Source organism: Copadichromis virginalis, linkage group LG23 (genome assembly GCF_057382275.1).
Source record: "Copadichromis virginalis isolate Kocher_CV1m ecotype Utaka linkage group LG23, C_Virginalis_male_GT1.1, whole genome shotgun sequence".
In the NCBI taxonomy this organism is placed as follows: domain Eukaryota; kingdom Metazoa; phylum Chordata; class Actinopteri; order Cichliformes; family Cichlidae; genus Copadichromis; species Copadichromis virginalis.
The window spans coordinates 23,984,321-24,001,507 of NC_140639.1; the positions used below are offsets into that span (position 1 = coordinate 23,984,321).

Below are 17,187 nucleotides of genomic sequence, written 5' to 3' on the forward strand. Positions count from 1 at the left end.
TTCATGAGGAACCTGTAAAAAGCTCAGAATAACAGGGGAGATATTTACACTGTCAGCAAAAATAAAAGCTAACATTTACCTAATTATGCAAATTCAAGTCTACAAATGCTAATATTTCAAATTCAAATCTAGCAAAAGACATTTCTCTCTTCACTCCAGATTCAATAAATAAATCACAAGCTTCCAATTATCCAGTCAAAGATTTCTATTATGAAAAGCTTAATGAAGAAGATACGGTGGTTCTTGTATTATTAACCCTCTCCTTGATGCTGATCAGCGTAACACCATGCTGCTCTTTATCCCATTAGCTCCTGACATTTAGGTTTAATTGAATGCCTGTGATTGCAGGATGGCCGGGGATCTCACTCTTTCTTGTGTGCTCTGCCTTCAAAGCAGCTCAGAAATCTTTTTAGGTGTTTTTGTGTGTGCAGTCATTTATCTTCCAGCTCCCCACCGCCCCGGCGTATTGCAATGTCGTCAGCTCACTCCATCTTCTTCTGCCTCCGCCGAGTGAACAATGTTGCAATGCAGTGAGCTTACGGGGCAAGAATGCGACAAACAGAATGGAATTGCTGCAGAAATTATTGCATTTGAGACCGCAAGGAATGTAGCAGAGACGGGCTGAAAGCAGACCATTTGTTCACAGCGGTTAGGGATGAGAAGCGGTGGGCGGTCGTGCTGAAAAACATGGAACCCCGGCTTATTTCAAGCAAATGCACTTTGTGTTTTTGGTGCATCCTGCAAAAAATCAGTAAAACAAACCGAATTTAAGGAGATATAGCACGAGAGATGAGGTTAATACAAGTGGCAGGGCTGCTCTTTGAGCCTCGGATGGGTGGCAGCGAAGGAATGCAGACTCTCTGAGGAGTGCCCTGCAGAGAGGGCAATGAAAAGCAGAGTGCTGGTGGTGGCTCGCGGCCGGCACAGAGAAGTATACTTGGCAGTGAAGCCGAGAGTCATGTGCCTCCATTTAAATGAGAAGGAAAGAGAGGCAGGGAAGGGGAGGGAGAGAAATACAGGCTGAGCTAAGAGGCTGGGGAGTCCGCCAAGCCAAGACACTTGAGGAATGCAGAAGCAGGCCTCTCTTTGCAGTAATGCCATTACTGCTGTCTGAGTCAGGCAAACAGCTCTTCCAGTCCAGTCAGCAAGTCTCGCAGCCAGTGTAAACACATGACAGGTAACACCTGAAAGCCAAGCAGAGAGAGGTGAATCCTGGGAAAGAAGCTCCTCTTTAAGAGCTTCCCAGCAGTATAGTGTTTCTCTTTTATATTCTGAGGAACCATCCATGTGTTTGCACATTTCTGTATGTGTGTGTGTGTGTGTGTGCAAGAGCGCGCTCTGTGTGGTGTGACTCCTCCGGCCCTGGCAGTTAGTTAATAAACGCAGGCCTGTCAACAGCTGCTGCTGATGTAATGTGGAACTTCTCCTCACTCTCCTTATCCTCCCGCCCCACCACGCCTCCCCAGCTCCCTCCTGCACCAGCACCAGCACCACCACCCTCCCTCCCTTCTATTTACAAGTCTCACTGGGTGTTGCTGCAGACTTCTAGAGCTGGCAGCACAGATAGTGTTGTGTGTTTGTGTGTGTGACTTCCCTCCTCCCCCCCCTCTGTGCAACACTTCCAGGGGAATTTACAACAGCATGTTTTCAGCTGCCATCAAAGAAAGGTCCACATCATCAGGTTGTCTTCCTAGCCAAAACACTCCTGACAGTCTGGGAGCTGCAGACCTGTTGAGTGGAGAGGATCCGGCTGGCGCAGAGTAAGTTTGGATTCCTGCTTGTTTGTCTTCTGACATTATGGGAAACTGAGCAGTTTAAACCTTCATTGGGCTAGCTGACTAATATCAGCTAGTGCCAATTTGATGTTTAACTCAATTTGTATTGTTTTCTCCTGTAGTAGTAATAGTAGCTCTGCAACATGAAAGTTTTTTATTTTGCTGTTTTTCAGTTGTTTTTATTCATTTAAATGGAACTCTTACTTTAAAACTCCAAGATTAATCCATGAAGCTGACAGTTGAGCTTTTATGGGCTAATTATAGTATTTACAGTAATGTTTCCTCTGTCTTATATTATGCAAATTAATGCAAAGTCTGTGGAAAGGTAGTTAAAATAGTTTTAAAAAGGCCAGTTAACTTGTAATTAGTACCTGAAACCCCAAAAATGTAAATGCTTTGTGATTTAGCTGGTTGTAAGAAGCAATTTCAAGATTTCAGAACAAAATTTAGCCAGCTATTTACTAAGCTAATTAGCTTTGTAAGTAAGCCCAGTTGAATCTGTGATTGCTATCCACTACTTATTTGCCACCCAGCATGTAGCCGTATTAGTAATTGGCTAATTTCTTCTTCTTCTTTTTTTCAAAATGAAATAAAAATAAATACACTTTTGAGAACTGCTTTTTGCTATTGGGAAGTCAAAATTTCAGGTTAGCATCTTGCTACAAATGAGCTAGTCTATTAATTAGCCTATGCAATTAGCAACTAGGCTAGCTAATTTGTAGCTAGGATAATTAACTGAGCGAGGAATGTCAAGCTAAAATAAAAATGCTGTTTAGATCAAAACATGTTTAGTAACATTTTAGCAATGCGCTAATTGGCAAATCATTTAGCTAAAGAAAGAGCTAGTAAAGTTGTTTTTTACAATATTTTTTGTGATGTTTAAAAATATGAAATTACTGATATGTAAAATTGCTAGATGTTGGTGTGCAAATAGATATAAAGGCTTGTATTACTGTGTTTGTTTGTTTTTTAAATAAAACAATATCAAAGAGGTGGTTTAATTTAATTCTGAAATATTAAAATTGCTTGATTACAACTAGCTCAAGCAGATTTACAAAGAGTCTACATTTATTACAACTGTCATTTTAAAAAGCATTTTTATAATATATATTTGTGGAATTTATGTAACGTAAAGCAGACTAATCATTACTGTAAACAGCTCAAATTAGCCTAAAAACAAAAAGTGATAAACTCATAAAAAGACATGAATGTGTTTGGTTTTCACATCCTTCTTTGAGAGAAAATGCACATTGGAAAACATCCGCATAGATAAACATGCACAAAAACGCTGTTGTTTCTCAAGCTGTCAGCAGAAGCCTGCTGATGAAATGCATGTGTTCAGTTTTTCAGCAAGCTGCCCATCGCATGATGCTCGCATACCAAGCTGAGAAGGGGGCACAGTTGTGTATTTTGATAACGCTTGGAAAATTCCTCTGCCCTCTCTTGGCATGCTGCATCACTACTGGGCCTTTGGAGAATATTTTTCTGGCTTTTTTTCTACCTGAAGCACTATCATGAGAGAGTTCAGTGGAGAGTCACGCTGCTGAAGCACGCTGCAAGTCCCCCAGCAGGATGTTCAGTTAACTTTTTTTTTTTTTCCAGGATGTGTATGTAAAATGTCCTACGCATCTGGTGGGATAATCGCAGGGAATTGCAGGGACTCCCCTCATGAACAGGATGACGACATTGTAGTCATTGTTTTTCTTTTTTCTCTCCGACAGACCTCCGACCCCTCCCTCCTTTTTTTTTTAAACCCCCACATTAAATTGCCTGCTAAATACCACTGACTAAAGAGGGCAGACAGGTTCGGGCACAGTCTTTGTTACTGTAAGTGACTGAGAAAGACATCTCACTTGGCACAATTTTACTTAGGAAGTAATGAAAGCAAAGTACACGAGCTTTGTCAGTCTTCTCAGCCAAGCTCATCTTTAGTGAACAAGTAGGCTAAGTCAAATATTAATACAATCTTCAAAGACTGTGAAGGCTTCATGCAAATTCTGTAAAATGTATCATTAAATGGTATGAATAAATAACATCACAATGTGGAGGACTCCACATTGAGACAGAACTGGAGCAAAGCGAGTGAAAATATAAGCACAGCCCTGTTTAAAAATGCAGAACTAGGTGTCAAAAATCTGTCTGGTTATTGCACACCAAATGATTTACAAATGCCTCTGAGTTACAGCTTAAAAGCATAACGAGGAGCTCCGTTTGTTCCTTACTTATTAAATATACAGGATTGTTTTTTCTCCCTTAGTCACGCTGTCCTTGCCTGTGAGCGTTTGGCAGAAACGTGGCAGACAACTGCCAACATTTGCTGGTTCCAGCTTCTGAATATCCAAAATCTGCTCTAGATTACATCTGATAGAACTGAACACTTGTAAGCTATGGACTGTTGATTTATGAAACAAGAAGCTATTTTAGCCCATGGGATCTCAAAAGGTGGATTTCTTTCATCTTGTGTGCAAAATCTTATCAACTTATTGTGGAAAGAAGTTTTCATTTGGTCTTTACCAGGCATTATCTTGCGCACAAAATATGTATTTGTCATATGAATGAGTCATCTTACCCAAGTAATAATTTTATGTAAACTGGGATCTTACTGAGCTAGTGAAGTAGTGGTAGTTCCTCTTCTCACTCGAGTAGTCTGCCATAAACTCCCATGTTCAAATGCTAAATTGTACATTATTAAAAATCAGCTTCACAGCCTTACTGCTTTACTTTATACTGTAAGGTAAAGAGCCAACAATAATACAAGGAAAAGCCCAAAATCAGATGACCGCCTATCAGTAAGCACTTGGTAACAGTGGGAAGGAAAACCTCCCTTTTAATAGCAAAAAATCTCAGGCAGGACCAGACTGAGGCTACATCCACACTAATGCGTTTTTGTTTGAAAACGCATCATTTTCTCTCTGTTTTGCCCTCCCGTCCACACTGAGATGGTGTTTTCCCCAAGGAAAAACGCAGCGTTTGGAAAACGCTCTCGAAAACGGATACATTTCAAAACAGAGCTGTCCCATCGCAGTGTGGACACTCGAAAATGCAGACTTTGGAAAACGGTGACGCATGTTGGTCATGATGCAGTCATGTGACCACTTAACCCAAGTGGTAACATGCTTTGTCTTGCCATTTCGCCGCCACGGTTCAAAGAGCCGGAATGTAAATAAATGGCAGAGGGAAATGACACAGGTCGAGTTGTCTTGCGTTTCACGCATGCGCGGAACGGCAACGTCAGCGTTTTCGGCCGTTTTTGTGTGGACGCGGAACTCTTTGAAAACAACTGAAAACATGTTTTTCAGATGAAAATGCCGTTTTCAAATCTATCCGGGCTAGTGTGGACGTAGCCTGAGAGAGGGGCTGGTTGATCCAGCTGGATAACTGAGTAAGTGGAATGGCTTGAATGACAGATGTCCTGACCTGAGTCTGGTGGGGCTAGTCTGCTCTCTTTTTACTTTGGTAGAACAAAAAGATTGGAGGTTGGAGGTCAGGTTAGCGGAAAACAAATATGCCATACACACAAGTAACATTAATGAGTCCAAGGCTAAACACTACCTGGACTTTCATAATAGTAACTCTTCTACAGTACAAGCGATTGGAATTAACCACATTCCTCTTTCAATACGATGAAATAATTTACCAGGGCTCCATAACCAAAGGGAAGCTTTTTGGATTTATAAATTATAGGCCACTAAATATCCTGGCTTAAATGAGGACTTAGATGTTACTTCTTTTTTTTTTTTTTAATAAACTTTATTTGCCCTTGAAGATGCATTTAAATGATCTGCAGTGTATGGTGCTCTGAGGTGTTTTCTTGTCTGATTTGGACTGAATCTTGTGAATGTTTCTTGATATCTTTTTGGGCTCTTGCATTTAACCGGATTATTGAAGACTCATCCTATGGGTAAAGTTTTACTGGTGGAATTTTCCACTCTCACCCTAATTGGAAATTTGGCATGATCTAAAATATCGCCATGTTGGTGTCATTCGTACACCATCATAGTAATGTTGGTCCAGGATCAACATTGCAACTGACCTATGACAGCTGAGCATTAAGCTAGTATTAGCCTAATGCTATTAAAACTATCACTATCAAACCATTGATTGGTCAATTGCAATATTGATCATGGACCAACATTGTTGTGATCATACAGGAACAACATTAGCATGGGGATTTCAGATACACACTAGTGGAACACCGTTACAAAAGATTCAGTTTGTTCATTGTTGCTTGTTGGAGAAATGTGTTGGAGTTTTGGGTTGAATATGGCCATGCCATGAGAGTAAATGGATTTGGAGTTATGGGATATCCATACATCTAGTCACCGTGTATGTAGTGTTGGAGCTCCAAAATCTTACAGATATTGTGGCCACCTCAGAGGTTTGTACTTCAGTTTTGGTGAGTTAAATTCTACTGTTTTGTTAGTTGTAGATTGGTGACCAAGCTATAAATTATCTATATAAGGTAACTTCTGGCTCCAAAAACCAACGTGGGGGCGGCCAAAACGCTAACCTTGACGTATCAAGATGACCAGTGGGTGAGGTCATGGTGGCCATCTTTTGCGCAGTCTGTGGGTGGTAGCAGGCAAAGCTGACATTTCCAGATGTCCTTCTCCCCACCAACACTTTACTGTTCGTCCTGGGAGATCCCGAGGTGCTCCCATGCCAGATGAGATATACATTCTCTTCAGTGTGCTCTTGGTCTAGCCTGGGGTTTCTTCCCAATTTCACAGAAAAACCTCCAAAGGGAGGCTCCCAGGAGGCATCCTAACCAGATGCTCCAACCACATCAGCTGTCTCTAAGCCAGCCACCCTACGAAGGAAACTCATTTTGGCTGCTAATTATTATTATTACTATTACTGTTACCCAGATCACATGGTCATAGGTAAGGGGTGGAACATAGATGGATAGTCCGGTACAACACCCACAGTGCTGATACTGGACAAGTCTGCTTTTAAAACCATTAAAACCCCCCAAATTACAAATTAACATGACATTCATGCTCACGAGGAGTGTCTGTAAACTACTGACCACAACTGTACATGTCAGTCAAAAACATGATTAGTATTTATGTTGCCCATAAGCAAAGTGTATTTATTAGTGTATTTATTAATAAATATAATTATTGTCACAAACCCACAAACTATTTTGTCTTGTGTGAAGATAGTACACAACATTGTAGCTGTGTCCCAAAATGCTGGATGCATCCTCCGGAGGCCGCATTTGAAGGCCGATTACGTCACAGCCAGGTGACGAAGGCTGTCCCAATTCGTCGACTCCTTCAAATGCGGCCGACAAATGCGTCCTTCATTTCCCCGAATTTGAAGGATGGGTCGGGTGTGTCCTTCGTGGCCCACCATATCCCAGAATTCATAGCACGGCCCAGCCAATTTCAGTTTCCAATAATGGCGGCCGCTACTAAGTTTTAAAATTACTCTTATTAATCTTTCTGGGTCACAAAATAAACTTTTAACATATTTTCAGACGAGAAAGTAGCTGTGTAAACTTCAAATATCAGCTCGGTTTATCAAGACATCGCATATTTGCAAAAGTGCGCCGATGTTTTCGGAGACGTCTGTTACCCACCCGCTCGATAGCAAGCCGGGGGGTTCAATGGTCACTCGAGCCGGCGAGAGCAGCGGACTCCCGGCTTCATCGTTTCAGACCCCGCTGTCTTTCGCTACTCAGGTTAAACATGATTTAAAAGTCACTCGGATAACTTAAAAATGTAATTGTTGGGCTTTTTTCTGTGTTTTATTTGTTCTGGAGTAAATCGGTTTGACTGAGATCAAAGTTATTAGATTATTAGATTAAATAAAACTTTATTAATCCATTGGGTGGGTTCTTCCTTGGTTTTCACACAGCTGAATAAACGTCAAACAGAAAACTGATTAAACAGAAGTATGAGATGGTCGAGAATAGGGATGGGTATCGTTTAGGTTTTATCCGATACCGGTGCCAAATCGGTACTTTTGAAACGGTGCCGGTGCTCAAACGGTGCTCAAACCGGTGCTTAAAGAATGGAGAACACAAAATTGGTCCAAAAACCTCTCATGTTCAGCTGCTTTTTGTAAAAATATAACAATGTTAGCGTTTTCTGCAGCTATGGGGCATATATGGTATCACTCTTGGCTGGAAGCAGTGCTTAAACAATGGAAAAAACACAAACTTTGTCCTAAACCTCTCATGTTTAACTGTTTTCCACTTTTTCTTTGGTCATTTTAGCCTTTTTAGCCAGGGTGAAGGGAGCATCTGCCATCAAACAAGAAGACAGCCGCATGTAGCTATGATGGTGTTTGCTAGTTCACCTTACATGCATTAATGTAATAACGTGGTTAGCCTACTCAACGTAAATTAGCTACTCACGCAGAGAAGAACGGCTGCTGCCACCATCATCTGTCATCATTTCTGCTACACTGGCAGGGCTAGGGGCCAGGACTCTCCTCTTCGTGTTTTTGGGGGATGTTGCATAACAGGCAACCCACCCGCAGTAGATGTGCTCGGTGTGAGGTCTCGCAGCAAGCTATCAAATACAACGCATTTCTGGGCTTTTAAAAAAAACGCTATGCGTCGCCAGGTGTTTCATCGGATTTGAGCTGTTACCTCCTTTGACAGTATCACAGTATCAGCTTAAAGCACTTGTTGCAGGCTGCTGAGTTTGCATATTTTGCTATGAAGTACAGCCAGACTTTTGACCGCTTCGCCTTGGACATTTTTAATCTGTAGCTCTGCTCTAACAGAACGTACGTACCTGGCCCCGCCAACTATCCTCGGAAACGTAAAATGATTGGCTAGAATCTAAAGTGTATCACAGCTCAGGAAAAAAAGCACCGAAATAAAGCACCGAAATGTGCGCTGCTTTTCGGTCTGGTTACTACCGTTTATGTCAGAACGACACCGGTACCCATCCCTAGTCGAGAATTTACGCCAGTGTCCTGTTATATTTTAGATAGCAAGGAGCAGACGGCCGAGTTTATTAAACTCCACCGAGACAGCGTTGACGCAAATCTGAAGGCTAGACCGTCCCATTTCACAGTCTCACACTTCCAGCCTTCTTGGTCTTCGAAGGACCCGGCCCACGTAGGCCGCGAAGGCCAAGTCCTCCGACGGATGCAGCCAACGTTTTGGGACACAGCTTATGACTAACCACACACTTTCAAAATTATTATGACACTTTAGGGCCTCCATATTAGTAAGGTAAATTGAAAATGAAAATAAACTGCAGCTCTAATCGAGTTTGTCTTCACTCGGCCTCGCCAGCTGTAGTCATTCTCACTGTGTTCAAAGGACGTAGGCTGTTTATTCAGTTATGCATAGGCTGTCCTTGTTCCTTTGCAATCATAATGACATTGAGAACTAAAGGCCTAAGCAAATAACCATGCTTTCCTGCACACAGTTATGCAGACATGTGCATTACAAATCCTTTCCATACCTTCAACACAAGCCCATAATTTTCTAATAATCTAGTTTAAGTGCCAGAAGGAGACACACATGCTCATGCCGCATAATCTCGGTGCTGATAAACATGCGCATGCTGAGACTGGCCTCCTCGTATAAGATTAAAATGAAAGAACATAATCATGGTTTCACAAGCAAGCATAAAGCGTATGCGAATCATCCCTCGCCTGGATTATCAGTATTCATTTTAAAGAGCGTGTTACATTGACCTGTTAGCCTTGGCAATAAGCCTCACATCTTCACACCCACATGATAAATACTCACCTCACTTAACCTGATTACCAGCACAGTCTAAACACTGATATACCGTGGCAGAGGCTATACAACATTTAGACAAAACATTCATTTTAATGATTGGTTTCCTTAGAGCATGACAGCAACAACAGGCCAGTGTAAAATACGGCCTATTGTTTGGGACCCTCAGACGCTGTAATTCCACGTTAGGTTGTGCCAACTGTACCGGGACACATGCAGAGGCAGGATGAGACAGGCCGGCCAGCAGAGGGACTCAAAACATCCGATCAGCACAGGCCATCTGTGCTGCTCTCTCTCCACACATTAAAAACCCCAAATCAGGCACTCGCATGCTTCAATTTTCTCCCCCATGAATGGAAAGTAATAGCAGCCCCCACTCCCAAAACGTTACCCTCCCACTGCAGCAAATTAAAAGCGAGGCTCAAACGTATAATCTTCTCCCCGGTCATTCATTCATTCATTCAGTCGCAGCGGACATGGCAGTCCGGATGGATCATTCAGAAGAAGAAGAAGAAAAATAAAGAGAACTAGGCTGTGGACCGTAGGGGATGCCTCTGTGCTGACCCCGTTTCAGCCACCCCCCATCCTTAATTCAAGCCAGCGCACAGGGTACAGACACAAAAATGAATTGGTTCCTGGGGCAAAAGGGGGGTGCACCAATCAATGTCCAATCTCCCCTCACCACCACTACCATCCATTTTCAGGCCCTGGCACTTCCTGGCACCCCTGCCCCCCATTTTGGGGTATTGATCACAGAGTTCAGAGTTACCATTTGGCCAAGAGGCTTTTGTTTCCAAGACCTAAAGGTTTCCACTAATTATACAAAAAAGCCCCCATACTGCTAATCTTTGGCTCCAGATGGCCATTTAAATATAGGCTTACATGTATTTGCTCCACTATTTATCATATAATTTATTATATAACCCGTGACTAAACCACTTCATACTGTATACATAAAGGGAGGGGGAAATAATTTCCCATTGCTCAGTTAAATGTTTTGTTGCGCGAGTGCCAAAGTTCAGGCCACCCCCTGCTTAAACCAACCACGACAAGGACTTTCTTATTTGTGGCGAAGCGAGAATATGCGTGGGAGAATGCCTTACTATACTAGGTACAAAGGGCGGTATTGTCACTTGTGGCAGAGTGTGATCTCTGTAACACTTACGAATCAAAAGCCAGAGGGTGGAGCAACAGTGTTTCTTCAGGAGGTCCCTTTACTGTATGATTATTCAGCCCTGCAATAGAGTTAAGAGGGCCAGTAACAAAAAAAAAGCCAGTGATTGCAATAAATGCACAGCTGCCTAATTTATCCCACCTTATAAAAGAACAGTATCAAACCGGAGCCATGACGATCCATATTCATGGACAATCTGGGCTTGTTATTGCCATTTATCCACGAGGCTGTTTTCTGTACAGCGATCTCTCAATGGGTTTAAGTGTTATCATTAAGCTGTTATCCCCTCACATTATCCCTGTTGTAGTTTCAGAGCTGTCTGGGGCTCTGTGACTTCAGCTGGGTCCTCTCTTGTTCCTGGAGCAGATGTTAAAAAACGACTCCCACCTCAAACAACCCCCATTTTGTGTTGTACACAAACACACACACACCATCCTGCCTTTCCTCCCTCCTTCCCTCACCCTGGCATCTAATTAGGCCTACAGCACAAAGACTCCCAGATGTCAGCGTCCTCCTGGCCTCCTTTGATTATATCCTTTCCATCCCACTGCCTTGGTTGCCGACTGGCTGGGGGCCGTGTGGACTATAGGCGTTGACGCGTGTCACTTTGCGTAGGTCAACACTAGTCCAGTTTAACATATCAGTAATTGCTTTAGGTGTAAATCACGGGGAATGAGGAGGGAGGCGGGACAGTTACAGAGAGGCCCCTGGATTGTCATAAATGCTTGCAAAGTGGTGGCAGTTCTTGGAATATGAAGTATAACTTCAGCTAAACGCAGGAGAAAATCACATTATGTAGATGGAGACTGAGTTACTCTAATGTCTGTATCTCTAATAGCTCGTCCAAAACTACTGTTTGTCAATCCATATTTAAAAGAGCATTCATCATGGCCAACAGACCCCAAGTGTTTCATTTCCTTTAAAACCAAGCAACCGAGAAATACGAACGATCGGTCGACAGTCACAAGTCTGTCGTCTGAGGAAAATTGGCCATGGCTTTGACTTTTACAGACGGCGGCCACGGCCGTAACTTTCAGCAGCAATCAGATTTCCATGCTTCCATGAGCACCACATCTGCCCAGTGAATGCTTAATGGATGAGATATTGATTAGTTCTTTACTGTAGAGCCCAGGATTACACTCTATCATCGAGGCTTGGAAGTATTTCACACTTCATCGCCAACTATTATTCTTTAAGAAGTGCCGACGAAACAAACCAAAGCAATTACAGACTAACTCGTCTTCCTTGTGATAGCTGTGTAATGCTGTAAAATCTAGATCACACAAACAGAAAACATATCCTGTCACAGCCTCATCAAAGCAGCTTGTTCTGTTCACACATTTAAAGAAAAGGAGTGACAGAGGAATGTCTGACAATGCAAGTTGCGTGAGTAAGGGGTCTTAGTTGCGGGCCGTATCATAAAACCTTACCTGAACGAATTTCCACTGTTGATACATGAACCTGTTGTTATGTAGCACTTTTTCACTACAAGCCCCACAATCACACACACACACATCCCTACAAGAGCTTACAAGTTTAGTGTGATTTGCCTTTGCTTTGCAAACTTGCAGTGTTGCTCAACTGTTTTGATCAAAGCCAAAAATTGTCGTGATACATGCTCAATCATGCAGGTGACGAAATACCAGAAAGTTGATTCTGTTTATCTGGACGTAGCGCTTTCTGTGGGAGAAAGGCTTCGTCACTCATCCAAGTGACTTCTTCAGTCTCAGCTGCCTGCAGGTTTCTCCAACCTTATAAACAGTACTTTTGCGTAATGACTGAAACTAGAGCCATTGAATGAACACTGGGCTTTGAGGTCAGTTACATGATCATTGATATGCAAACGCTCATGACAATTGATCAATGACCATGAGTACCATTCACAGAGAGTTGGGGAATGGCTGCAATCACAACATTGTCAGATGGTGAAAGATGTACTCTTAAGCCCCCTCCTCAGTTCAGAGATGATTGTCCCCCTTTCACATAAATGGTCTTGATGACTTCCCACTCAAACCCGCATTCCTGTCCACGATGTACATGTCCTCATCGCTTAAAAGGTTTCCACTGGCTTTTAAGTGTAAGTAAGAAGCCAGAAAATGATCTAGACTAAATTCAGTTAATTGTACAGCCCCTGACTTGTGTTTATGTGCTTAACTTTATAACTGTATATATTGTAACAATGTTCCACTTTCTCTTGTTATCAGTGTTAAATATGCTTTTTTGATCCATTTTGTTCTCTGAGCTGTTACTGAATGTTACCTGGTACTAAGGGCAACTGACAGCACTAAGACAAAACATCATTCGGTTTGTTCAAATGTCAAAGGTAGCAGTGTTCCAGTGTTTTATTGCCTGCCTTTATCTCAATGTCCCTGATATGTGGCTTGTAAGGTGTTTGTTTCATCTTAATCACTTCCCATCGATCCACTGCCTCATCCCTCACACTGTACACCCAAAGGAAAATGCCATCCATGGTTTCTTTGTTGGGTCTGTGTAATCAAGCGCTGTGCTGTAATCCATTTTAATCATTTACTCTCAATTTCCTATAACCCCATATCTCTGAATCCAAGGGAAGATTTACTTCCTCTCCTAATCTCCAGGAGAAAATAGACCAAACTAAAATGCATGCTAAACATAGACCATCATTTCATCTGTTGCAAAACACTTTCACAATTAGTCATCACAAAGCCAGAGTAAGTGAGACGGTCAGGAGTCTGATGTTTCTGTGTCATTAAAGACAGAGCATTTCACATCCTGTTTGCTGATTAGAGAAATTCCCGCTACACTTGATTGCCCAGGGCTGTTCAGAAATAGGGCAGAAAGGGACAGTATCATGTTTCAAAATATAAGATCAGATCTGGATGAAAAGGCAGCGGCTGATCCTGATGTTTCATGTCGATAAGTTTGGACTTAACAGATTGGCAGTGGATGGAACATGTCATGTTGATGTGTGGGCATATTTGACAAGTGCAGTCATGCTGCTGAAGCTTTAGACAGGGTGTAACGGATAGCGCCTGCAGTGGATGCAAAAGGGTTTGTTTGTTGCATAAGTAGGTTTGTGAGGAGGGTAAGCACATATCACCTAAACTCTGAACCTAGTAAATCGTGATACAGAGCAGGACTGTAGATTTACCTTATAAATTTCATAAATGCCTTTTCCAAGTTCTGCCTATTCTGAACTTCTCAAGTATGATATTAACTATGATCTAAACCAAATCCACCATGTAAAAGGTAGACTTAACAATTGTGTCACCACTTTTCAGCTACTTCTGAGGTTTTGAGTTGAACCTTTTAGCTATCAGCTATTTGATTGAAAACCAAGGACACTGCATGCTCACAGAATTGGAAAGCAGCTTGTTTAACACAGGGTGGCCATATTACAAGGCCTCAGTCATTTGGCGACCTCTGTTTGCAATGGAAAAATGTGAATTTCCTAACCAGTAGGTGAGTGGTTGCTCAAGATTGCTGGCATGAAACTGGTCACAAAGAGGTACACAGGGCTTTCCCCAGTTGTAGCTGATTTGGTCAGTAATTGTAAACCTTATTAAATGCTAAATTATCTAAACCATATCAGAGTTGCAGTCACTGTGGGCATAGAAAAGATGGGCATAGAAAAGATGAATGCAACCTGAAACCAGGATCCAATTTTCCTAATGGGCAGCAGGGGGCAACTCCTGGCTGGAAAAAGAAGTCATGTTGCATAAAGGTCTATGAGAAAACAACCCTACTTCTCACATTATTTATGGCCTCAGCAAAGACTTTCCTTATTAGCTAATAGGTAGTGATAAAGCCTAATCTTTAATAATAGAATTAATATAATTAATACAGTTAATTAGTAGGTTCTTGCAATTGCCTCTAGATTGTATGTAAGAAACTAACTTGTCTGCAAATACACTTATCATAGTTTTGCCAATGCTTGGCAAGTAAATGGTGAGCATTTAAAGACAAGTTGGTGTCATTCATGCAAACTATGGGTAACCTTGAAAATCAGTTTGCAATTAAAGCAATCACAAGGTTTTTGCTGCAACACCCTCTTTGGGACCGATTTCAGCTATCAAAAGCTACCTCCAGTAACTAGTCACCAACCGGTTGAAGAACACACATTTTTCTTAAGTGATTATATTTTGCTGGGGGGTTGCCAACTGGTGTTTAGGCCTGTGAGACAGATGGCTAAGAGGGTTTTTTTTTTTTTTTAAAATAAATGAGACTGTAGATCTAGATCTAAATGAGATTTAGATCTATCACTGCAGACTAATAACTAATAAGGAAAGTGCGTCATAGCCACATTTAATGCTAACCATTTTTTTTTTACATGAAATGCAATCCACATAATTACCTGTATTCTTTAGTTTAATTTCAACCTTTGCCTTAACTACATAACATTATAGCAAGTTTAGTTGCACTTACATTGTCTCTGACCCCGAGGCATCCAACAGCTGACCTTTGACCACATGCTCACCAATGAGGAAGTGGTATACTTACTCTGTACACCACCGCAGTGAGTGTAAAACCGTAGTTCTTTGTAAAGGAGTAGTATGCGTGAAGTGAAGTGTTTATCTTCTGCTGTGGCCTCAGTCAGGCCAGGTCGGACTGGTTCCCAGCGCTGTTTGGAGAGGCCTAGAAAAACAAAGAGCTGTAGATTGGGGTTTGGGGTTGGGGTAGAGGGTGGGATGCCTAGAGCAAGCGGTAAGACACGGCTAACAGGAACACTGTGATCCCAGTGTCCTGTCAGCTTTTGGCTGAAAGTACGGCAACAGAGACCGAATGAAGCGTTACACAAATAAGGGGGAAGGGATAGTGTGTGACTGGACTGTGCAGCTCCTAACTTGGACTTTGATCTCACTGTAAAAGGTGAAAGCCCTCGTAACAGCGGAAATACGACCCACCTGATATGAGGTTTTCCTTGTTGACTTTTTCACTGTCCTTTTGTCCTCCACTCCGCCCCTTTCCCCTCCCTGAAGGACTGTCCAGGTGTATGGATCACTGCAGGGCAGCGGAAGCATGAACAGACAGCTGGAGAGGAGAGAACAGTTAAAGAGATTGTCTCTTGACAGCAGCATACTGGTAAGTCATTCCTAAACACCGTCAGTGTGTTATTTTGTTAGACTATTAACTCGGTCAGGAAGTGGACAGTATTTATTGGCTATTGCCTAAGATTATAGTGGTAATTCACATGAAATAAATATTTTTTGCTGATATTTCAATTTTCAAAGCAGTGGCTGCTTTTTCCTTTAATCGCACTGTTAAACCTTTGTGAGTGAGTTTTGTGTGGGTATTGCTTTTGGGACCATGCTACCATTGCTTGTGGTTTGTTTGGACTGCATTTCCCACGAAGCAGTTGGCGGTGCTCATGGTAAATACCTGCTCTGTTTTTGTTTATTCAATCTGGTGGGAATGAAAAATGTTTCATTTCCTGTCTTCAAATCTTTCCCATTCATGACCCTCTTGTATTCACTGTTGAGCACAAAAATGTGATGTTAAGCCTTTTACAGACTGAGATTAATTAGCTTGCAAGAATGTCAAAGCTACACTGAGATTTAATTTTTTCCCCCAAGTGCATAAACACACCCACGTGTCAAACAGAAGTGAGAAAGGACAGTCTGCCATGACTGTTTGTGAAACACTCTTTGCCCACCGGTGACTGACAGGCTTATCTTTATGCCGGGCCGCTCTTGCAAATCACAGGAGTGGAAACTTGTTTTGTCTCAGGGTTAACTGAAGGTGAATCTGCTCGAAAGAGCCTCTTTGGAATGTCAAGTGCCTGCTGTGTTGTGTCTGCATGGGAGAAGAGAAGCTTACCCCCCCTTCCCTTCGGTGCATACAGTACGGTCACTGCGCAGGAAATAATAAATCAAAGAGTCTTAAAATAGCATGAAGATATAGGAAGTGATGAAGTCATCAAGAACACGTTTGTTGCAAATGAAATGGCAAATGTTTAAAGCTGCAGTTTGTCCATGTGACTAACCAATTAAACAAAAAACAAACCCCGAAACGCTGTAAAGCCGTTAAATAACGTATGCATGCTTATGCTGCAGGTCAGGGGTTTAATTTGTAGTTTGTTGCCTGCGTTACAGACCATCAGTCTCTAAAGAAGTCGAAACATGTTTACACACTCTATTGACTTGACCTGACTTTATAGCTTTCTGCTGACCTTTCTTTACCTACTCCTGACCTGCAAGAGAGCCTCAGTCCTTAGAGTCCGTACAGGAGAAACCAGTGAACATGCTATTGATTTCTGTAATTTTACAGTCTTTTCTTTGGACGACAAGAAATGGTGAAAGTGTAAACAGAAATAAGTAGAATTTAAGTAAATATAAATACACCCTGGAAGAAAGAAAAGTTTATTTATACGTCTTTATGTATGCGTCTGTTACTTTGGGGACAAACTTAAATTAAACCAAACTGTTCTCACCTGTTAAGGAGTTGAAGTGTGAAATACATCCTAGACCCCTGAAGGTTCTTATCTATATCACATATTGTGATGTGTGCCACCTGCCACTCTTAAATTACAAATTTTGGTGTTTAGGCAC

General features: G+C 42.0%; 1 protein-coding gene across 2 annotated transcripts in view; it reads left to right on the plus strand.

Annotated features, from left to right (window-relative positions):
* Positions 1-1,542: 1,542 nt before the first annotated feature.
* The window catches only part of LOC146680934 (nck-associated protein 5-like), a 187,205-nt gene continuing 171,560 nt past the window's right edge, over positions 1,543-17,187 (plus strand). For both annotated transcript variants that reach the window (XM_085449739.1, XM_085449740.1), the window contains exons 1-2: positions 1,543-1,760; positions 15,619-15,721. In XM_085449739.1, the coding sequence (XP_085305865.1) occupies positions 1,642-1,760; positions 15,619-15,721 (222 nt within the window). In that variant the 5' untranslated portion in view covers positions 1,543-1,641. The remainder of the gene's footprint in view (positions 1,761-15,618; positions 15,722-17,187) is intronic.